Source organism: Sarcophilus harrisii, chromosome 3, assembly GCF_902635505.1.
Source record: "Sarcophilus harrisii chromosome 3, mSarHar1.11, whole genome shotgun sequence".
Taxonomy (NCBI): Eukaryota; Metazoa; Chordata; class Mammalia; order Dasyuromorphia; family Dasyuridae; genus Sarcophilus; species Sarcophilus harrisii.
Window position 1 is genome coordinate 50,083,138 of NC_045428.1, and position 25,505 is coordinate 50,108,642.

Consider the following 25,505-nt stretch of genomic DNA (forward strand, 5'->3'; position numbering starts at 1 on the left):
CTGTAGAAATACATTTATTGTTTAGGAAAGAGATAAACTAATTAATGTGATTGCCGTTATGCAAAGGACACTATATGAACAAAAATACCATGCCATTCATCACAAATGCTAGTTAGGCACTTGGTTCTATCACTCTTAATGACCAAAATGAATAATTTCCCCTCCTCCCCATTTAATAATGGCGTACCAGAGAAATATGTACTCTTCTCTCTATCAATAAACTTTCCAGTTGAAAGAATTAAAGGAATAGTTTCGTCTTCCCCCAAAAAAGGAATTACACACTTGGATGTTCTCCTGATCCTTTCTGCTATACCCAGTTCATATTAAATCTATATACTATATTAACATATTAAAATCTATACTATTTTGAAGGCAGAAATTCATAGCTTCTTCTCTGTAACCTTTTAAAATAGTTCTTTCCTTTTAGGAAAATCTACTTTTTATATAGTCTGAATCACTCTTGATTTCTATTTCTTCTTGGTTTTTTCTTCAGTGGAAGCATATGGTCAACCTCCTTCAGAAACCAAGAAACCAAAACAATTATATATACTGCCTCCCAACCTCCTCTTCTTTAAACAGCATTATTATCAGAGTCCAGCTTTCAAACCTAGCCTTTCAATGAATCTTTGCTTTTCACATACCCACCATGGGTTGTAGAACATGTGATCAAAGTTTGCAATGTAATATAAAAAGTCTACAAGTTCTTACATTCTGAATTTCTGTCAGTTTACCCCAATATTGTCTTCACTTATAAAACTACTTCTCAGTATTGCTGTCATGTTATTAGCTTATTTCACACTAAACATTGATAATGTAATTGCTCATAACTAGTGATTCTGATCTTATATTCAGTTTTTTCACCACAGAAAACTTGAACTATCTGGACTTACTTTATTCTTTGTTTTTAACTTGGAGTTTCAGGTAATGACATTGATATCCATGTATGAAGTGGCAAAAAACACAAAACTTTTTACAATTTAACTTTCATTACTATTAATATTTGCCTTCATCCAACACATAGAGGATATCTTCTATCAAAGGACACAAAGTGGACCTAAGAATAAATAATATTCTCACTAAAAATGAAATTGAATTTAAGTGAAGAAGAATTTACAGTCACATAATTGATAACTGTAAAAACAATAAGATCTCATTTTATTCACTAAACCAATTGGAACACATTTTTTAAATTCAGGAGAAAAAAATAGTAGACTTTAAGCCTTTTTACAAACAAGGTATCTCCCAAACTTACATCAAAATCATAAAAGACTCTTTTGACAGATGATTTGAAAGATAATATGAGATATCAAGGTAGATATCAAAGAAATAGCTTTTCACCAAAGGTGTTGGCCAGGGTCCCAGCTGATGTTTTGCATATAAGTCCTTTGGTAAAAAGCATGGTAATCTGAAAGAAGCTGGTCTAACCACTGGAAAAATCGAGTGAATGACAAACATATTTTCTAAGAACTAAACTATCTAAGAAGCTGGACAATGAGCCTAAGTTAGCAGATTAGTGTGTGTAAATAAGCGGCCACACATTATCAATGAATATTTGCATGAAAAGTGGCATAAAAACATTATTGAGGATATACATATCTAAAAACAAGGTGCACTAGTCATGCAAAGGGAACAACTGGTAAACCTGAATGGCACATTGTTACTCCCCTAGATGCTTAAAGAACAAAAGGAAAACCTCTGGAGAGTATTCCACTGAAGAAACTAGGGATCCACCAATGTACAGCATCAGGTACATAGGGCATACAGCATCATCCTTTAATGGCTTTCTAAAAATTCTCCAATATCACAGACTATTCTCTAGTTATGAAAAACAGAGCATATTTCAGGATAAAATGTACTTTTGTCCCTTCTTAAAAAGTTATAATTACAAAAAATAGTAAAACAGATTTTTAACAAAAATCAGGAAAAGGCAAGTTCTTAAGAGGCCCAGATAGGAAAGAAACTATGATTTTAAAAAACCCATCTTTTTAATGTTACAAACATTACCTTGAAAAAACATCAAATACAATATTTCTATTTCTGGAGGATGCTTCTATGGAGGTATTTAAGATTCTGATATAGTGTAGAATAATTTCCATAGTTATAGCATAATTGTGGGACAAAGAAATAATTGTATTTATAAGCATCCAGTTCTTATAACTTTTCTTTATCATTTATAAATGACCAATCAGCACATTAGTATGTCCATGTTAAATCCTATTACAAATTCCAATCATTTTCATTTCAATACACTTCTGTATTGAATAAAGGGCTAGAAATGACATTTCTAATTTGTGAGGAATGAAGACAAAGCAGAATTGATATGCTATTTATCTGAATTACAATAGCTGTAAAAGTATTTTGGTCATAGAAAAAAAAAAAAAAGAAGAGCCATACCTACTCTTAGATTTTGCACAAATATAAATGATTTAGACATGTTGGTGAAATTTTTTTTGCCTAATTTGATTAGATTATATAAAAAGTGGGTGTTGAAAAGAATTTCAAGTGAATTTACTGTTATACAACTAAGAATCTATACAAAGTTAGATTCAATTCAGTCATGCTATAGTCTTATCGTCAAATAGTAAATTAGATTTATTTTTAAAAGATGATACTTTTTTCTTTTTTAAATGAAATATTTCAATAAACAAGGCATAATATTACCAGATCAAGACTGTATTACTATAATTTAAAGCTTAAATTTTAATTTAATACATAGTTTAAATACACAGATTTTTTTTCAATATGACATTACAGGACCTAACTATTAAGTTGGTAAGAGATAAATCCAGTGCAGCATAGAATGTCACATACCTCTTTTTGGTTATATTTGATAGCAAGTTTTAAACGACTTAAATTCATTCTTTCTTCTAAAAGTCCCCGTTTATCCAAAGGCTCATCACTAGATGTATGATTTAGGATGACTTCTAGCTCCCGTGAATTCCGTGCCTGGGCAAGCAAATCTTTGGCAAACATTTTGCATTGCTGAGCTAGTTCTTCATAATCATTCCTACAAAATACATTAGTATATAATAACTACTTTTAAAATGATTATATTATCTTCAATATACTTCAAAAGTTAAAATAGAAACTTGGTGCTCATTAATCTCTAAGTCAAATATGCTGCATTATATTGAGCTAAAAAATATTAGGAAATACCTTCAACATATTATCATCATACAATATCATAGTGCTCCTCAGCAATTTTGGCTGGGATAGCCAAACAATCATACTAGAGAACTGTTTTTTATGAGCCATTGGAAAAATCAATTTTCACATTTTTTTCACATCTTTCTTTGTTATACACTGATTTCCTATTTTGCTTTCTTACTTCTTGTGTCACAGGATTTATTCTAACAACAGTGCTCTAAATATTAATATTAATGAATTCATACTCTCTGATGCAGTAGACAGTACTGTGACTCCAAAGTCAGAGGATTGGACTCACATCCTTCTAATGTTTATTTTATCTGTAACTTAAGTTACCTTGTCTGGGGCTCATTCTCTGTACCTGTAAACTGAGACTGTTGGACTAGATGGCATCTGTAGTCCCTTTTACCTCTAAATCTATGATCCTATAATCTTAAACATTAAATGTCCTACTATTTTAGTCTTAGGAATGATCTACACAAAAGTTATAGAACAGGTTTACTGAATGGTCGAAGATTAGCTGTGAAAAATATGTAATTCTAGTAAATGCACTGTAAAAATCTTTAGTTTGATTTAATTTATATTTGTTACCTGAATTCCACCTCCACAAGACTTAGCTCTTTTAAGTCTGCACTAAGTTCAAATGCTCTTAAAATTGGATCTTCTTCTGTTAACATGATTAGGGCTGGACTGGCTAAACAACGATAGATATCAAGTCGAAACCTGTGATAAAAAAAAAATTGAAAGTGCCCATTCTTATTATAGACATATTTTACCTAATTAGTAATTTTAATATAATTTTTTTCTAAAATTGCAGTTAAGGATAATGAAGCATTTGCTTTTTTTAAGGCATATGAAAAATTTGACCAGCAATCATAATATATTTATTAAGAGCTTAATATATTTGAATCTGTCCCAAAAAAGTAAAAGAACAAAAAATTTGACGTGTTTTTAATATCTAAGTCTTAGTTTTCTCTCTAAATTCAGAACCCTGTTTTATGAAATCAGATTTGATCCCAAGAATGTTTACATCCCTTTCTTATAAAAAATGAATTATGTCATCTAATTGAAAGTTCAAGTTTAATATAGGATTGTTGTGTCTAGCTACTTCTTCTTAAAAAGACTAAATATAATAATTTATTTACCATACTTATAGTGACACAGCTATGGCATAACTAGAGAGTGGACCTTGGAGCCAGGAAAATCAGCTTTTGAGACATAGTGCTGTGAATCTCTGAGAAAGTCTGTTAAATCTCAGTGCTCTAGATGACACTGTAAGTCCTAGAGAACTTGCCAGTCTGCAATGGTAAAGGTAGTTTCGTCATCCAGAACCTGTATCATGAAAGCATCAGTCCATTTTTTTATCCTTTATCCCTAAACTTTATTTAGAGGTAAAAAAAAAAAAAGTGGAAAAACTAGTGTATATAATATTGACAGAGAAAAAAATCATTTATAGGCTAAATAAAGCTACATCCATAACTTTCTACCTGTAGATCTCATTAAAAATTATCCAGGTTGCCAATTTTTAAAAATCTGGAATAGAAAATAAAACATCACAAAAGCCAATTAAAAAGAAGTCAGTTTGAATGATATCACAATTAACAATGTCTTAAATTGGAAAAGTACTAAATCCTTTCCAATTTCAAATCTGATGAGCTTTTAAGCTTTTTTAAAAAAAAATCTCTAAAACATATATAAGACATAAATTCTCTTATGTGTGTATAAAATATGAAGCATTAAACACTAACTTAATTTATCAGCTATTTACATAAACAACAAGAACTAAAAATACAAGATACAGTGATAATACACATGAGAATAAAAACCACAAAATAGTCATAAGACAAATATAAGTTGTTCTTTTTTCTGGAAAATTAACAGAAAAAATCAAACTGTCTGAATAGAAGGGTGTATTACTCCAAATCGTTAATTATTAATTGTTAATCATCTTCACACCATAGCAGACCCTGTTGGTCTCCACAGGCACATGAAGCAGTAGCAGGTTTCCTCACCAATTAGTTTACATCAAAATATCTTAAGTCCTATAGCTCTGCAGTCCCAAAAGATAAGGAAGGCAGAACTTTACTGTTCTAATGCCTATATTCTGGAATTGTATCTTTAGGGGATCTCATTACAAAATTCATCAACCTTCCTTTTCTCATATCATCAAAAGTAGAGATAACTTTGAGAAACCTCAGAATCCCTTTCCCCAAAGAGGTTACACTTTGTTCCATTAACTCCATTTACTATTCAATCAATCAAAAAGAATATAAAGAGCTGTGCTAGATGTTGGAGACAGACAAAAATCAAATAATTCCTGCTGCAAAGCTCCTCCTTTTGGAGGAGACAAGACACCATGAACACATATCAGTATATAGTAACAAGTAACATACAAGACATATATGAAAGAAATTAAAAACCATTTGTAGAGAGGTGGTACTGACAACAGGGGATCAGAGAAGGTTTTCTGTACAAAGTATGGTCTGAACTGGGTTCTGGAGCCCAAGTGTCTGCCATGGGTCAATGACATCTTGCATAGAGACTGCTGTTGACAGAAGGGGAATGGCTCCAAGACCAGTTTGGTTGAACTGTATGTGAAGGGAAATATGTACTGTCCCACTCACTTCTTTTTTTTTTTTTTTTGTCCCACTCACTTCTATTTTACAAATGAGCTTGTTTGCCAAACTCATACTACCCTTTGGCAAGGAGATCAAGTGTTTTTGGCTGAGACACTTCCTCAGCTCTTTCAATCTTCTCACTACGGCAATTCTTTTAAATTAAATTTCTCCAAGTTTTAATCATAGTTAACGTTTTGTTTTTTTTTTCTATGTGCCAGTTTGGGGAAGTGACATTTTGTCCAAGTAGGCTTGGAGTGGAGCTGATGTCATTGTTCATACTGCACTGGTTGTACTTTTATTCACATCTCCTGACACATTCCTAATGGAGAGTCAGAATACACCTAGCTCTCTATTGCCATTTCCAGAATCTCCCTATTCCACCATCAGTCAGTAACCCCTCCTCCTTTGAAATTCACTCAGTCAAGATTTTAGTAGCTTTTTCTTTGATCTTGAGAACAATGTCCTCCTTTCTTTAATGAGTTCAGGCCCTGGCTTGTTGTCTTTCTTCCAAACTTATGCCTTCATACTAAGGGACTCCAACATACCTGTTAATGTGCTTTCAAAAACCTTAACTTCCCGATTCCTCAATTTACTCATTGACTATGACCTACTTCATTTTACCTCAGTTGCTGATGTTCTGTTGTGTCTAACTCTTTGTGACCCCATGACCATAGCACACCAGGTCCTTTATCCTCTGCTATCTCCCAAAATCTGTCCAAGTTCATGTTCATTGTTTCCATTAACACTGTGTATTTGTCTCACCTCTGTCATCTCATTTTCTTTTTGCCTTCAACTTTTCCTAGCAGCAGGTTCTTTCTCAATGAAAGAAAGTCAATGAAGTCTCAATGACTTCCATCTTCTCTTTATGAGGCCAAAATATTTCAGTTTCAGCTTCAGTAGTTGAGCTTCCAGTGAATAGCCTGAATTAATTTCTTTAAATGTTAATTTGATCTTGTTGTCCAAGGGACTGGACTGTCAAGTTTTCCCAAGCACTACAATTTGAAAGCATTAATTCTACAGCACTCAGCTTTCCTTACAGTCCAATCTCACAGCAAAAGCCATAACTTTGATTATGCCTTTGTAGGCAAGATGATATCTCTGCTTTTAAGTATACAGTCCAGATTCACCATAGTTTTCTTTCCAAGGAGCAAATGTCTTAATTTCATGACTGTAGTGCCATCTGCAGTGATTTTTGAGCCCAGAAATATAAAATCTAATATTGTTTCCATTTCTTCTCCCTCTATTTTCCAGGAAATGATGGGACCAGTTGCCAAGATCTTAAGAGTTTTTTGGTTTGTTTTTCGTTTTTGCTGTTAAGCTTCAAGTCAACTTTTACACTCTCCTCTTCCATCCTTATCTTCTTAATTCCTCTTTCCTTTCTGCCATCAAGAGTGGTATTATCTACATATCTGAGATTGTTTATATTTCTTCTGTAAAGTTAATTTCAGCTTTTGACTCATCTAGACTCGCATTTCTCATGATATACTCTGCATGTAAGTTAAATAGATAAAATGATAGTCTTGTCACACTCTTTTTTCAGTCTTGAACCAATAAGTTACTTCATTTTCGGTTCTATCTGTTACTAGTTGGCCCACATAAAGGTTCCTCAGGAGAGAATTTTGTTTTTCCATCTCTTGTACAGACTTGCTACATTTTGTTGTATTTAGTATAGTCAATTAAGCAAGAGTAGATGTTTTTTCTGGAAGTCCCTTGCTTTCTCCATAATCTAGCAAATCCAGAAATTTGATCTACCACCTCTGCCTCTTTGAAAACCAGCTTGCTCATCTAGAAATTTTTAGTTCCCATTTTGCTGAGGCTTTACTGGCAGAATCTTAAGTATAACCTTGTTGACATGTGAAATGAGAACAATTATTCAGTAATCTGAACATTCTTTGACATTGCTCTTCTTTAAGGTTGGAATGTAAACATATCTTTTCCAATCCAATGGCCACTGTTGTGTTTTCAAAATTTGCTAGCATATTGAGTGCAGAACTTTAATGGTATCATCTTTTAGGGTTTTAAATAGTTCAGCTAGAATTCCATCACTTTCACTATTCTTATTATTAGCAATGCTTCCCAAGGCCATTTGACTTCCTTTCTATGATGTCTGGCTCTATGTCAGTAACTCCATTATTGTCATTATTTGAAATGTTAAGATCTGTCTTAGTTCTTTTGTGGATTCTTACCAACTCTTCTTAATTTCTTCTGCTTCTAATAAATTTCTATCATTTTGGTAACTTATGCCTATTTTTACATATGAAACTTTTCCTTGTAGAAATTTTTCTTGAAGAGATCTTTCATTGTATTGTTTTCTATTTCTTTGCATTGCTCGTTTAGATAACTTTCTTATGTTTTCTTGCTATTCTCTTGAATTCTGCATTTAGCTGGGCATAGATTTTTTTTCTTTACCTTTCATTTTCCTTCTTTTCTTAGCTAAAGCCTCCTCAGACAGCCACTTTTTACTCTTCTTTTTCTTTGGAATTTTCTTTTGATACTTCCTATATAATATTATGAACCTCTATCCACAGTTTTTCAAGCACTCTATCCACCAGACAATCTCTTATATTCATCACTTTTACTTCATATTCAGCTACCTTAGCTAAACACAGAGATGAATACAATCTTGATCCTAGTATGATCCATAACTGTTTCACTTCCAACTTCATGAAACTCCCTTCCTTAATAATCATCTTTTATCATTCCAATTTTTTCCCTTGCATGACTGCCCTCAACCCCATTCTTCATACTTACTAGGATCTCCAAATCCTCTATACCTCAATTCTTTCCCAGGCAATGGTCCCTTCTCTGGCTTTACACTCCTTTCCCCGTTCTAACCTCTTGGAGAATCAGTTCAACTCCAAATTATATTCTACTAAACTATCCTTGAATCTGTTACCTCTTTATTCTATCACCAATATTGCTCTGCCAAGCCTCAGTCTTGATGGACTCCAATCACACTACTTTGCACACTACTTGTTGAGCTCATGCTGTTCAACAAAGGTAGAGAAAATTTTAAACTATGACAACTAAGTGTACACAGTGGACTAGTACATAGTATATACATTTGAAAATGTTTACTGATTGGTTGGTTGATGCTACATAATTTCAACTGGACCCTCACAAGAGCAAGGCAATTCCTTAATATATCCCTAATCCCTTTTCACTACCATATTCACTATAGTGACTTTTTCAAAACTTTCTGGTCCTTTTCAAACTTTTCATGATTCTCTCTTCCTCCACTCTCTGAGCTGAGAACCTTGCCTCATATTTCACTGTAACATCTGGGGTTTCAATCCAAGAGCTTCCTTTACCCCCTCCACCTCACATGCAACATTCAGCTGTCTTCCCATACTATTTCCACCTTCTTCTTTGCTTCACATGAAGACGTGATCCTTCTTCTTGCCAAGGATAATTCTTCTCCATACACAAGTGATTCCCCTTCATCCTATCTTCTGTAGTTGACTATCCATCTCTACCATCCTTACTCTCTCACTATTCTTTTACTCCCTGTCTATTGATTTCTTCCTTGTTATCTATTAATATGTCTATATTTCTCCCATCTTTAAAAAAATATCTCCTTTGATCTATCCATCATTACTAATTATTCCCACATACTTCTACCCTTTTGTTACTAAACTCCTTGAGAAAAATCATCTTGTCTTGAAAGTCTCTACTTTCTTTCTTCTTATTCTATTCTTCTTAACTCTGAAATCTGGCTACCAATCTCATCACTCAACTGAATCTATTCTCTCCAAAGTTAACAGCGATCTTCTGAGAATCCAATGATCTTTTCTCAATTCTCATCCTTCTTGACCTAAAAAAATTTAGATTTTAATGTTACTGTTTGACACTTAGGGCAGTTAGAGGATGTTATGGCACACAGTAAGCACTTAATGAATGCTTATTAATTGATACATAGTATACTCTCTTTATTATCTCCTCTGGTTTGGTATTTGCCTTGTCCTTTGCTCTGACTACACAAACTGATTCTAAAATGATTATATCTGGAACCAGTAATGTTCTGCTTATTAGAAATAAAATTTCATTTTTAATATTGTCAATATGGTGCTCATCTTGTTGAATGCCATATAATTCTTTTCTTAATTAAAGTGTTCATGATGTAAAAGTATGGTGCTTATGAGTAGCCTACAGGCATTAGCCATTATCATATCTTGATTTCAACTGAACCCTATTTTCCCATTTAGCTTTTGCTGTTCTTCCTGTATCTACTTTTGCACACAAGTCATTGAATATCAAAATAAAAGCTTTAGAAAAACATTTGGAAAATCTTGTCAAATTTTCTCTATTTCTTCATCCAAAGATCTTTTAATTGCCAAATCTGATGCAATTTTTCTCCATCTTCATTCTTCTCAGCTTCTCTGCAGCAAATGACAATAATGATTGTATTTGATTCAGAGATACTTCTTTTTCTCTGGATTTTTATGATAATGTCTTCTCTTGGTTCTCTTTATGCCTCAATGACCATTTCTTGTTTTAATTATTCACATCAAACTCTAACTGTAGGTATTCCCCAAGAGTCTATTCTAAGCCCTTTTCTATTTTCTCTCTATATTCTATCACACAGTTCCCATGAGCTTATCATCTCTATGACAATGACTCCCAAATTCAAATATGCAGCACTAGTTACTCTCTCCTGAGCTCCAGTTAAGTTTCTCCAAAGGATTACTGGGTATTTCAAACTGAATATCCCATAAATATTTCAAACTCAACATATCCTAAACTGAACTCATTTTTTCCTCCAAACCTACTCCTCTTCTGAACTTGTCTATTTCTATCTAGGGTATCATCATCCTTCGTTACCAAAGTCTTCTATTCTAGCCTTATCTTGACTCTTCCTTTTCATATAAGCCATCCCCTGACATATCCAATCATTATCAAATCTTGCCATTTCCGCCTCTACAACATCTCATATAAATACCCTCTTCTCTTCACTGATGTGGTCATTATCCTAATTCAGACCCTCATCACCTCTTTCCTGGATTACTGAAATACTTTTTTAACTGGTCTCCTTCTCTCAAGTCTCTCCTCTCTAACTCATTCTACTCACAACTGTCAAAGCAATTTTTCTAAAGTGTAGATGTGACCATGTCACTTCCCTGCTCAATCAATTCCATTTAACTCCAATGGCTTCATATTGCCCCAAGGATCAAACATAAATTCCTCTGTTTGACTTTTAAAACCTCCTCACTCTGGCTGACCCCAATCTACCTTTCTCATGTTATTATAAACTGGATGCCCTTATCATACTGCATGGTCCAGCCAAACTGGTCTTCTTGCTTTATTTCACACATGGTATTCCATCCCCCATTGCTACTTCTTTGCACTGTGTCCTCCAGCCCTGGATACCACTCCATTTTCACCTGTATCTCCTAACATACTTGACTTCCTTCAAAACTTTTCTCAAGCACCATTTTTCCTTGAAGACTTTCCTGGCCTCTTAATTGTTAGTGCCCTAGCCCACCAAAAACATTTACCCTTCATTTGCTCTGCACACCCTGTGCATATACTTATCAATATATATGTTGTCTCTCCAGATAGAACATATGTTCCTTGACAGCAAGGATTATTTCATTTTTGTCTCTGTATGCTCAGTATCTAGTAGTACTTGACATGTGGTAAGAACTTTATGAATGCTTACTGACTTATTCATTCATGTAATGTGACTCTATCATCATGGAGTACGGCACATTAAGAATACCAACAACTAAAATTGCGATTGATGATATTCTAAGAACTGTGACATTGTTAGCACTCCCCAACTTTTTTCTGCCAGTAGTTCCCTGTGGAACTAAAAGGAGTTGTACAAAAATAGTTTTTCCAATAAAATATGAAGAACCACAAAAAGAAACAATCAAGGAACTGATTTACTGATACATAATACTATATTACAACTATCAAGTACCTCATAAATTAGCACCTTAATTTTCTGACCTGGAATGTCTTAGACTGTCCTTCTTGTTTTTTGCAGAGCATAGTGTGCATTCACAACCCACTGCATGGGGTTTGGGTAGAGATACATCCTGTTTTAAAAGCATTGTAAGAATTTCATAGTTGTTACGATGAGCAGCTAAAATGACTGGAGCAACATCCATAGTTGTTGAATACTCAGGGTTCTGAATTCGCTCCATTAGTTTCTGAAAGATATTTATATCAATGTTCAGAGGTTATAAATTGCAGCTGATAGAATAAGTTTTTCCAAGAGATTCAAGTGAGAAAGATCTAGAGAAGAAGAAAAACATCTAGAAACCTAAAGAATATAATAAAGATAGTGAAAATTATTATCAATATCTCTTGGAACTATTTGTTTTTTCATATAACTGAAACCAAAAACTTAACTTTAATCTAAATGAAATATAATCATGCCAACAAGAAAATTGCAAAAAAAGCAAACTTTCATAATTAGGTCAAAAAAGGGAAATTTCTCAAAAAGTAATATAAACAATGATTTTTAATACTTTCCATGATTTCATGTAAAAATACACTGCAGTGCAGGTATCCTAATACAATAAAGTATATTCCCAAAATTATACAAGAGCTTGAAAGAGCTCATACCAACCAAATCAATCATTTAGGACTCAATTTCTTCATCTATAAAATGAAGGGATTAGACTGGATGACCTTTAATGTAATATTAGGCTCTTTAATGTTATGATTTTTAGTTATAAAACATGCTTGTTAGCATCTACCAGCATTATATTTGCATGTATAAACACATATGTTTAAATAATATACTATATTAACATTAAGTATTAGTATTATACTAGTAATGATATACTAGTAGTATACTAGTAATATATGTGTGTGTGTATATATATATATACACATATTAGTATTATACTAAATTTCTCATGAAATAATGTAAAGTATTTCTCATATAATACAGTCCTGATCAACATCATTTTAATGACAATATTTAATACATTATAATCAAATCCCACAATAATGTTATTCTATCACTCATTTACATGAACATTATTCTGAATAATCATCCTTATAATCTTTTTTGCTCATTTTTTCTGGAATTTAATTTATATTAATTTAATAGTAGGCAAGGTATACTCATATTAAAAATCCCTTTCTCCAAATTCTTATTTCCTAGGAAAATACTCTTTACAATTTTAGTGATGTCAAAACAAACTTAGAAAAAAAAAGAAATTGCATGAATACATGAAATAACAAAACTATATAACATAAATGGATGGAAAAAATAAGATCTTTCTCCAACACTCTACTCCAATCCCAGATATGGTGATACCACAAAACCCAGATGGTGGTATGGAAGAGTGGGAGGATTAGCAACACTTTGCAGTTCACAATTCTCTACATAAATGCTCTGTAGTCATCATTTCACTGTCTTCCTGTCATGGTTACACAAAAGCATGAATGCTAATAGTAAAGAGGTGTTTGGTGATGACAAGAGGAGGTAAAGATTAGCAGTGAATAGGAATGGAAGAGCTTAACAAAAAATACACATATCATGCAATATACATTGTCAGGGGACAAAATCCCTATGTGAACATTATGTTAAAGTAATTCAATTAGCTTCCATTATAAAATCCAAAAGTTACATGACAGAAGGATACCTTTATTATATAGAGTACAGAGTTTCTACACTGGCTTGATTTTCATATCTTTACTGGTGGCGACAGAGCAGCACACTACCACATCACAAAGAAAAAGTTCTTATTTGATTTTAGAAAATATGCTGTAAAATTCTCCTGAAGAATACTTTCACAAAAAGTCCAAGTATCTTACTTCATATTTTAAAATAAAAACTCTATATAAGTACAATATGTACTTGAAGGCTACTGCTCAAAAAGACCAGTTTCACTACAAGAATGGAAAATCAACAAGTTTCACTGAACTTAGAAAAGGAAGTATGCAAAATAAGTAGTCATTTACTACCAAGGATAATGAGGCTAGCAGCTAAACAAACAAACAAAAGGATAAAGTATCTTTGTACTAATCCTTAATTTGCCATACACAAGCAGATTAAGGATTTGAACACATTATGCTGAAACTGCAATATCTCATTGGTATTTTTGCCTTTTACTAACCATTACCTATAACTCAAAGCTGAAAAACAATTTTCAAATATAAGCTACATGAAAAGTTTTAAAGATCAACTATAGAATTTTGTATCCATTGTCATTAAACATTTTAATATGTTTGACATCATCTACAGGTTTTTAAAATCCATACTCTTCATAGAATATGTAGAACTTGAGTTAGGTGTGAAAGATAAATTGTAATAAAAGCAGGGCAGAGCAGGCAGTTAAGAAGTAGAATAGTGGCCTTTAGACACCTGAAGGACTATCGTGTGAAAGAGAGAATAGTTTTCTTGGGACCCAAAGAAGAGAACCCGTGTTTGTGGATAGAAGCATTCAGGGAGAAACAGTTTGATTATCTACTTAAAAAATAATAGAATGGGGTGCCTTGAAAGTAATGAGCTTCCATTTTTGAAAAGAGATTGGATGACTATTCTTCACAAATGTAAAAGGGATTCCTTCCAAATCTAAGATTCTATGATTCTGCTGGAAACAGTGGCAATATTAGAATAATATCTCTACTATTTTACAATTGATAAGTAGATCCTTGCAGGGAACAAGTTTGAAGCATAAGTTGTGGATAGAAGATTAAGGTCTAGAACCCAGGACTAAAGAATACAGAATAGCCTAGTAGCTAAGATATAGGTATCATAAAAAGGAAAACAAATAGAAAGAAGTGGATAGCATAGATATTTCTAAGCCTATAGTAGGATCTACTTTCTTTCACCTTACTAAATCTATCACTTATATTGCCCATTTAAGCTAGAGATAGTGTCATAGCCAAGATTCATACTCACTATTTTTTCAAACTCCCCTAATTGTGACTAGATAGATTTCAGTTACCAGGAGAAAAAAATCAGAATTCTCAGATCATGTATGAAAAGCAGTCTATAGATAAGCTACATGTGCAAGGTTTTTATTCACTGTAGATTGGTACCATGAAGCCAATAATTTTGGTACACATCTATAAAACTGAGGGCATCCCTCTCAGTCAAAAAATCAGCTCAGTCACTAAAAGGCCTAACCCTAGACGCCTGAAAGCACTAAACTTACACTAAGGGAGTTAATTTGCATGGTAAGAGAATCAATTTGAATATGATTCTTCAAGTCAAAAAAAGTTTTGAGGATGAATAAATAGGTGCACAAAGGCATGGGAGCTACTCTACTGATTCAGTTTTGATTTTTATAATCTAAATTTAAAAATATTTAAGAGTACTAACTACTATACTTGGTCTTGATGATCGTTTTGGTCGATGATTAAGTAGGATATCAACAGCTCCCACTACTTCAGAGTCGATAGCCACCAAAAGTGCATCTGTGGACTTTAGAAAAAAAAAGAAGTTAAAATGAAATTAGAAAATATTAAAAGGTAAACTATTCCTTAGTAGTTTAAGAACTACAATTAGTTTAATTATACTAATTTTTAAAAACTGTATTACATACAGTAATAATGAATATAAATACTTTAAGACTTTATGAATTGTATGTTTCCTTGCCTTCACTTATTTCTATGAACCACAATATGTTACTTTTACCTTTGCTTCAGTTCATGAGCTAATTAAGTAACTGATACTTGATTAGTGGGGCTATTTATTCACTGTGAAAATATGCTGGCCCACACAGTATAGAAAATTGAAATTTATTCAAGATTTTTACTTCTGAACTAGACCAAAAGAATCCAAATTTATCAGAAGACAAATTGCCAGGAACTATTACTGAACATAAACTACTCTCTATTTAGTTTAGAAAAACGATCATTGATACAGCCATGAGAACAGAAAAGACAGAAAATACATTGTCACCAAGGCAATAACTTTCTTTTATTATTGACAAAATGTATATGCCTAATTTAAATGCTACCAGTCTAACAATACAAAGCAGAGATTAGAAAGATTAGGGTTCTGCTACTATTAAAGATGGAAAGAGAAATAAGAGAATTTGAAAACTTCTATTTTCCGATTCACTCCCTAATATGACATTTAGTCTCCCTTAGAACAAAAAATGAGTAAGAAGCTAGTAAAGTCAGAGGCCTTCCAAACATCAGAGGTAAATTGGGCTGTGCCAATACAATGTTAGATAAATGAAAAGAAGAGAAGTGATAGGTTCATGAAGAAAAACTTAAGCACAAATAGTAGATTAAACTAACAAAATTTCCTACTAATATATATTTTTACATTTATTTTTAAAATGTAGGGTTTTTTTAAGTTGTTCACTAAGTTGTTTAAGTTGTTATAATTCTCTCTCTCTCAAGACTAAGAAAGGAATACATCTTTTATATACTTTATAATCACTCCATAAACTTAGGAAACACTCACTAAATAAAATGCAGTTCTTCTCCATTTTGCCTAAGGATTCAAAAGTAAGCCAACCTAATAGCTCATTTTATATCCTATAGAAAAAATCAGAGCTGATCCACAACAGCATGATCCACATGCTTAGAATCTTCCTACATGCTACAGATTATAAAAATCCCTGCTTGATACATCTGGCCTACTATTGACAACTCTTACATTTCCCTCTCCCTCCCTTACTCCAAAAAAAAGGGACAAAACCCAAAAAACTTTTTAAAGCAGAAATGTCATATTCAAAAAAGGGGTGAGAAAGCACTTTGTTGCTGTTATTTTAGTTGTAAGCCTATGTTATAAGAGTAAAATATTATGACACTATTATTCTGGTGCTTTGCAAATACTGCTTCCTTTTTAACTTAAACAATTTTTGCTCTATCTACAACTAACCAATGAACATTGATTCAAATACAAATAAGTTAAATGAACAACTAAAATTCCATCCTACTTAATTGGCAATCATATAGTCATATATCTAGCAATCCCAATCATTTCAAAGACAGCCACAAATAAGAGGAAAAAGTAATCAGGTTGTTGTTGCTTTAAACAAAAAAGAAAATGGCTGTCAAAATAAAACACATGCATTTTCTATCACCAAAAATGTGGATTCAGATTCACTATTGATTGGAAATTATGTGAAAAATTAAATTCTAGTTAAAAGTCAAATTCTGACTGTTGCCAAAAGATGAACAATGGATAAGCAAAGATGGGAAGGAAGGTTCCTATTTGTTGACATACTGAGCAATGATAGTTAAGAGTGAGAAAGGACACATCTGAATGACAGCAGACTGAGGCCACTTAATGAATGGAGTAACATCTCCATAATCCCATTGTGTAAACTCATTTTGCTAAAATACAAGAGAAGAGGCCACATAATAGAAATTTCGCACTAAATGCAGCAAAATAAATGATTATATTTCATAGTTCATAATTATAAACCTAATTCATCAAGCTTAAATTTATTTCAAGCAAACACAAACCTAATCCAACAAGTATATAATACATTTTAGGAGAATTTCCTTAAGATGGCTAAATGTAAAAAGTTCAGATAGCTAAGGAAGAAAGATTTATTTCTATAGAAAATACACTAATATTAAATGTTAGATAAGTGAAACATTACTATATTAACCACTTTGTAATAAGAGATATCTTCTTTCATATAGTTTTATCCCAAAAAAGGATTTAAATACACAGACATGCATTTTCCATTTGTCTCCCACATTTCCCCACATGGCAGTCTTCTCATCTGCTTCTATGTGTATATTCTATTGAAATAACCAAGGCCATACTCTCTGATTCAGACTAATCTCTTCCCATTCTTGCATTCTTTCTCACAGAAACATTCTTATTTCAAAGTTCACCTCACTCTTCACCTCTGATACTGATCCCATTTATTTATTACTTCTCTCTAACAGTTGCTCTTTTTTTAGAATTTGTCTTTTTTCTCAAATTTGTTTCTTCTTGATTGGTTCCTTTCTTTTGCCTACCAATTTGCTCAGATTTCCTCTATGTTGAAAAGGCTTTTCTTAATCCCACTCTCTCTATCTACCATTTTAGTGATCTCTCTTTTATATTGTTAACTTCCTCAAAGATGATATCTCTTTTTCTACCTTATCTATACATTCCTTAATAAAAATGGACATTTCTATAGTATTTTAAGGATTACAAAGTACTTTATATACTCCTTAGTATAATATTGGTTACCCTGTTTATGCCTCAACTATACTCTTGAAGATAACTAATGATCTTACTTATAACTTAATGATCTAAATCCAGTGGCCCTTTCTTAGTTCTCCTTTTCCTTGTCCTCTCTACAACACTTGACAGTGTGAGCCACTTTTTATTTCATGAAATTCTCTGCTTGGCACAGATGCTTGAGTTTCTCCCAATCTCTTAATAACTTTTTTCTGTACTTTTTGCTATTTAGTCTTCCTTGTTTGGTCTCCCAGACATGGATGCTCTTCCCTAACTGAGGTCCTTAGCTTTTAACTCTCTATAATCTCTCCAATGAAGATCTCATTCACTTATTACAGTTCCAAACATCATTTCTAACTATATGACTCCCCCATTTTCTTATCTCATCTCTGACCTTCTCCCCAGATCTAATTCTGAAATCTCTGAATGCCTTGGATATCTCTTAGATTTCCTTCACTGTCTGAAATTCAAAATACTTAAAACCAAAGTAACATACTCTTTAAAACTGCCTTCCTCCTCTTGACTTTTTATTAATAGTTCCAGCATAATCAAAGTCACCCAAGTTCAAAAGCTCCATGTCTTCTCTCTGTTCCTCAAATTTTTTCCCTTCCTCACCTGCCCCATATATTCACCAAGTCCTAGTGATTCTTGCCTCAGAAAACCTATCATCTTTATTCCTTCATTTAAATTCATAATACCAACATTACATTCAGACTCTTATATTCATATTTTGATTACTAATCTTTTCTACACAAATCCATCAGATTAACCTTCCTATTATTTATCATATTCTCCTGCTCATAAAGCATCAATAGCTCCCCATGACTAAAGAATAAAATTTCAAACTCTTTGAATTGCCATTTAAAATTTTCTAGAATTTGGCCTCAATCATCTTTAAAATATTTCCCACAATTTTCTAGTTCTAAATAAGTGAGTCTATACACTGCCTTACAAGCAAAATTTGTCATTCTTCTCTCCACACATTTGTTCACCTCACTCATCTCAATTTATCTTCAAAATGGAATTTTATTTCTATGAAGGCTTCCATGAAGCCCTTCTTAACTATCCCATAATACTTTCTTCATCATTTAAATTCCTGTTCATTTAATATTCATCAAATGTGTTCATATCTATACGTCTTATGTCCTAAATCACGTCCCTTTAAGGTAGGAACTATGTCTTCTATTTCTTTTTAACATCCACTTACAATAATGCCTTGCATATTTGTCAACTGATTATATGATTATGTCAATGAGGTGGTATAAACTATATAATAATATAAACACATACATACACATATATCAATACTACATGTGTTTTAGTATATACAGATAAATGCAATTAAAAATTATTTTTCCATTATCATCAAGGAAATGAAAGATCTCACATAGGAAATTTTTCATAGAACTGAATCTTATCCTTTAAGTTTTTCTCTTATATTAATCATTTTTCATGGAAACCTTTTCTAGATCTATTCTAAAATTCCCTGTCATTTTAAATTGTTCAGTCTGACTCTGAGGTGACATATAACTTGCCCATAATCACAAAGCTACCATAACATGTCAAAGGCAAGAGCTGAATGCAAATCTTCTTTTGTCAGAAGTTAATTTTTAATGCATTATATCAAGCTGTCTCTCACACTGTATGTATATGCACACACATGTATCTACATGTGTGCACTGTTAGAAACCCATTACATATATCATATATTCACATGTGTGTGCATGTACCTGTATGAACATGTTTGTATGGGTGTTAAGTAGCTCACCAATGAATTATATAGACAGATACACATAGATGTATATATGTATAATTCACAGTCTTCAACACTTTTCTTTTTTTCTATTTGATTAAATAGTTTGTACCATTGTACATAAAGCTAAGAAATGTAATTATAATGAAATACTAAAATTATTTTTATAAATTGTGTATGTAAAACAATTACTTTATCATCCTACCACCTAATATCATCACATACACTTTTGCAGACAAATAATTCATCTGAAGCACTAAGTCTCATTAAAACTTAACAGAGATCTTAAACAGAGAAAAGCAATAGACTTTAATAAGTTATTCTGGACCTCTAACTGAATTCTTCCAGGACTTTGTAAATATACATTCTCATGCCTGTCCTCCTACCTGAGCTGATTTGAAGACAAACGGAAAAGATCAAATTTTCTAGGAAAAGATCATTCACCTTGATCTGTGATCAAACAGATAAGATTTCAGGCAAAAAAGAAAAGAAAAGAAAATTTTATAAAAATTAACATGAGAAAAATGGTCAGAATGGAAACAGTTTTAAAAGACAGTGATAAAATTTGCTATTACAACACTAAAATTGTCTTGGGATACAGAAAACTTTTTCTCTTAATTCTAGAGAATATTTATTCTTGAGAACAAATATACTATACTATTAATTACCCTGATAAAAACATAAAAATTCAGCATCTCAAGCATAGTATTATGACCATAGAATATATATAATACTACTCAGAGAAATTAAGAGGAAATTAGGACTAGAGAAATCAATCATAATATATGCAGTTCCTGTAGGAAAAATCTTTTAAAAAAATGAATCAGAAACTAAAAGAAATTAGAAAACAAAGAATATTTGAGTTATCGCAGTTATTAAATCAAATTATTTAGCCTTGTACCTGACAACCGTAGTCCAAAAGAAGTTGTAGAATATCCAAGTTTTCATTTTCAATAGTTATGGTAACAGCATTCCTTCCAAGCACATCTACGCAATTTATGTTCATGTCACCTGCACTGTTTTCTTCCAAGAGCTTTTTAACCATATAATAGTCACCTAAATAACCAATACACAAGCATGACTTAATAATAATGGTACATTGAGTGAATGGCTGTAAAAATAAATGTAGTTAATTATTTTACTGATTTAAGATACTAAAAAAAGCAAATTCTCTTTATTTTTATTAGAAAAACCCTATTAGAAATATGCAAAGAAAAATCTGAGTATTTTCTTGTTCATAATAAATTGCCACCTCATTTTAAAAAATCTTATTGATCCATATCATATGAAACATGAAAACCAAGAAATTTAAAAGATCAATTTCAGTAAGTACAATACATTCATATACAGATAAGAATTTAAAATGACTTTGGAAAGCTAGACTATTTTATTGTTATTATATGAAAAATTTAATGCAGTATAACCAAACACATATATACAGATAAGAAAAGTAGTATGGGGTCTACAAGAACAGAAATAAAGGAAGAGAATAAGAAAAATTGATATAAAATATTAAAAGAAAAATATAGTTTTGAAAAACAAGGGGAAAGGGTTTACATGGTAAAGAAGTTATCTTTCAAAACTGTTATCACAGGTAGAAAAAGCTCCGAAAGTACTTACTGGCATATATCTATTTAGCGGCTGCGCTAAAACAGTTTCTGAACTAACCAAAAGTTACTAGCAACTAAAGGAAATATATAGGGGTTAGAATATAGAATGATGAGTGATAGTATCTCAGAAAGTCATCTTAAGCTAGTAAAGAGACAAAACTTATATAATCTGCCCAAAAAAGATACAAACTCAGGATTCCAAAAGAATATTTAAACTATTCTTTTTATATACTTAACATTAACAAAAATAATCAAATGAACATGTAAACCAAGGGAGAAGAGTTTAATCAATGAGGCAAATCAAATGAATTAAATAATAAGCATCAAAACTGCCTAATCTTTTGAAAATTCTTCCATTGGGAAATGTATTTTTATAAAGGTCAGCTCCTTTTAGATTCTGGGTAATGGACTTTTGTCTATTATGTTTAAGGTGAATATTTTTCTCCAATTTTTCTTTTCTTTTAAGGAAATTTCTTTCTTACTTACTTTTCTTTTTTTTTTTTTAAAGCATTAATGTCTTTGCATCACTTACTTCTGGGAGGAAAAATTCTCCTTTTCTTCCAGGTTGAGTTCTCACCAATATCAAATAAAATCATATAAAACATCCAATAAGACCTCCAACTAAAATTTTATCAAAGTAATGACCAAACTAGAAGTGCCTTGAGAATGTAAGCATGATTCATTATCTGCATTATCTCTTCTTTCTTCATTTGATTTCAATTACACAGAATTAATTACCTTTTAATGACATTTTCATTTACACTGTTGTAGGTATTGTGTATGTTATTCTTTAGAGTTTATCTCACTTTTCATCAGGTCATATAAATCTTTACATGTTTCTCTGAGTTCCTCATTTTCATTATTTCATGGCATACAACAATAGTTAGTCCATAACATGTGGTTATGGAATAAATACCAACCTTCTATTAGCAATTCAGATTATTCAAAGTTTTAAATTAGATAACAAGCCTGTTAAGAGATAGCTTCTGCAAAACTAGTAGGGAGAAACACTAAACACATATTTCCTTGTTTCAAGCATAATGGAGGGCAATTTTTTTAAAATGGAAGTACATAAGACAATTTGGCTTCTATAATTCATTTACCATAGCTTTTTCAGTCTTTCCCATTTCATTAAGAAATTGTTTTTTCTTTAGCAAAATCCGTTAGTCTTAATAGACTCAAACCCATTTATTTTGTTTATGCTTATTTCTTCTCTTTGAAGGCTAAAAATGTCCCTAAATTCTATAATTAAGATACGTATATAGCCCTTTTTTTCAGTATTTCATGAATTTTTAAATTTAATTTAAATTGCTGATTTGGTTATAAATTTTTTGTGTTTCTGAACACTCCCATTCTCAATAGCTGTCTAATTTTTCCATTTTTATTTGAACAATGATTCTAATCCCCAACAGAAAAATGTTCCTCAGTTCTCTTTATTCTTAATAAATAACTCTCTACTGCATGTACTTTTAATACTTTCATGTGCTAGGTACCTTAAGCCCTCATCCAAGACCTGCCATATGCAACAGTGTTCTATGCTCTGAGTCTCTTTCTCCATGTCCCACTCTCCATTGCCACTGAAAATGTTCTCACATACCTAGAAAAGCTTTGAAAAATTAATTTATACTTGGATGCTAATAAATATCAGCTTAGTATATGAGCATTCCAAGAAGTTATCTGAATTTTAAAAGGAACCAAGTTTTATTTCGTCTCAAATAAATTAAACTACTATGGAAATTCTTGAGCCATCAATAACAGGCTGAAATGAAAATATTAGAGTCCACAATTCATGTAAATCATAGTACAAAAGTGGCTTGCTTTTTCTGTCTATACCTAATACTGTTACTAAATCCAGTGATTTAACATGTGAATTCCCCATCAAGCAATTAAGAAAATTACAAAATAAAACAAATTTCTGACCTCCCTAATATTCATAGATTACTCTCCAAATACTTCTCTCTTTAAGGAAAAAAATATCTTGTCTATCCTCATATTTACTTCATTAGCTGGCTTAACTCAACTTAAGCTAATTAGAAAGCTGAGAAAGTCTTAGAGAAGACCGTTAATGTATTTATTTGGGAGGCATTCTCTTAGGAAACCGGGTCTTTATGTAAAGTTAATGTATTTATTTGGGAGGCATTCTCTTAGGAAACTTTATGTAAAGTTATAAATATTTGCAAGTCATTTACAGCCAGAGTTCACTTAAATTAACAATTCAGCAAACATTTAGTATGCTCCTATGACTTGTAACCTCCACTGAACTCCTAATCCAAAGTTTTATCTTGGCCTGGAGGTCACTTTTGGTTCTCTGAGTTAGGAAGTATATTATAACCTTCAAAAAGGTTATGAGGCTTGCAAATATTTATAAAATATATTTTTACATTTTTTAAGATTTACATTTTAAAATATATTTATAAAAGCTCTAGCAAGCCCTATTGTGCTAAAAAGACTTCAGAAATAAGGAAGTAGAAATTAATTTTTGTCTAGTATTTAAGAAATACTTTTTTTTTTTTTTTTTGCTGAGGCAATTGGGGTCAAATGACTTGCCCAGGGTCACACAGCCAGGAAGTGTTAAGTGTCTAAGGCCAAATTTGAACTCGGGTGCTCCTGACTTCAGGGCTGGTGCTCTATCCACTGCATCACCCAGCTGCCCCAGAAAAAGACTTCCAAATTCTAAAAAAACTCAACTTCAGAAAGATGATCATCAGATCAGGGAACAGAAAACTTGGGCCCAAATTCCAAACCTGTTATTTACTGCTACCTGCACAAGTCAATCTCTTCTTCAAAATCAGGGGATTTAAAGACTAGATCATCTCTAAAGTCCTTCCTACTCTAATGCCTACTATCCTAAATATTTTATGCATATCATGGTACAAGGCACCAAGTGAAGTACTTCGGTGAAAAATCTCATACTTTGTTTATTCCATTCCTGCATACCTTCTCATCTGGCATGATCCTGTTACTTACACCTCAAAAGGATCTATCTGATGTATGGAAGGCTTCTGGGTTTGGTTTGATTTTTTAAATATTGGATAGCAATACAACTAAGCTGTCCCTTTTATTATTATTCACTTTTACTAAGCGACAACCTTTTCCTTTCCTGTCACACAAAAAATTTCAAAGCCATGAATGACCTTAGAGGTCAGTTAGTCCAAAACATAGGTAAACAACGTATACAAGGACCCAAGTTATATAACCTTCCCACGGATTTTTGTAGCAACAAAACAAACTGAGATCATTAAAAGCACAATTCCCAAATGTGATCCAGTCTGGTCTCCCCACCTTCTATTCAATTATGGAGTCAGCTTGCCATCAATTAGGTATTTTTTTTTATTTGATAATGACAAGACAAACCTGAGTTTTTATGTCTTACTTCATGTTGATACTTGGCAGATAATCCATCAAAGTAATTTCCTTGAACAAAGATGGAAATATGTACCTGCATACCGGATTTTTTATTTTGGGTAAAAGACAATGAGTTTGAAGCAAGCCTTTATAGTTGCATTTTGTTCTACCAAGTGAAATGCTTTTTTAAAAAAACTCAAACAACAAACTCGGCATGATCTTTTATTCACCACACTGCATAAGTTATATGACTGTAGAGATGACACATTTTAGGAAAGTATATGCAAAAGCCATTCTGTTCCTTTCTCATGTTTTCAAGTATACCCTTGATAGGTGGATAAGGCATTTATAAATTTATAGAAATAGAAAGCAGTGACATGTGTTGTTAGTTGTTGTCATTTGATTCATAGGATCACAGATTTAGAATTGGAAAGGACGTTAGAGGTCAGAGTCCAACCCCCCCCCCCCTATTTTACAGATTAAGAAACTAAGGCCAAGTGAAATTAAGTGGTTTGCCAGAAATGATAGTGTCTCTGGGATTATTCAAACCAGGTTCTTCCTGACTCTTAATTTCAGTATTCTTAATCACTACAATGTTGCCTGACCTCTCAATCCTACCTGTACTATCTGCATTGATAAAATTCCATTTGAATTTTTTCCATTATTTTATGTAACCTTTTATTATCTATTTAGAAAAATCTATTATGTGCTCCATTTTGGTGGTTTTCCATACTTGCTTCCAATTTATTTTTAACATCTTTTAATTTTTGCTTTTGTTTATCCAATAACTTCCTTTTCTGAAGTTTTTTTTTCCTTTAATTTGCTCTCACAACTTTCTTAACAATGTTATTTTTTGCTTAATACCTTTTCCTAGGCATCATTTTTTAGGGCAACTGAAGCTAACCAGCATTTTCTTTTTCCAC

At 32.2% G+C, this 25,505-nt stretch overlaps 1 protein-coding gene across 2 annotated transcripts in view; it reads right to left on the reverse strand.

Annotated features, from left to right (window-relative positions):
- TRPC1 (transient receptor potential cation channel subfamily C member 1) overlaps positions 1-25,505 on the reverse strand; it is a 65,404-nt gene that overhangs the window by 29,910 nt on the left and 9,989 nt on the right. Inside the window, exons 2-6 of one of the 2 annotated variants that reach the window (XM_031957814.1) lie at positions 20,529-20,683; positions 15,055-15,156; positions 11,718-11,920; positions 3,739-3,870; positions 2,812-3,007 (exon numbers count right to left, since the gene is read on the reverse strand). In XM_031957814.1, coding sequence (XP_031813674.1) covers positions 2,812-3,007; positions 3,739-3,870; positions 11,718-11,920; positions 15,055-15,156; positions 20,529-20,683 — 788 coding nt within the window. The remainder of the gene's footprint in view (positions 1-2,811; positions 3,008-3,738; positions 3,871-11,717; positions 11,921-15,054; positions 15,157-20,528; positions 20,684-25,505) is intronic. The other variant, XM_031957815.1, reaches the window with a different exon arrangement.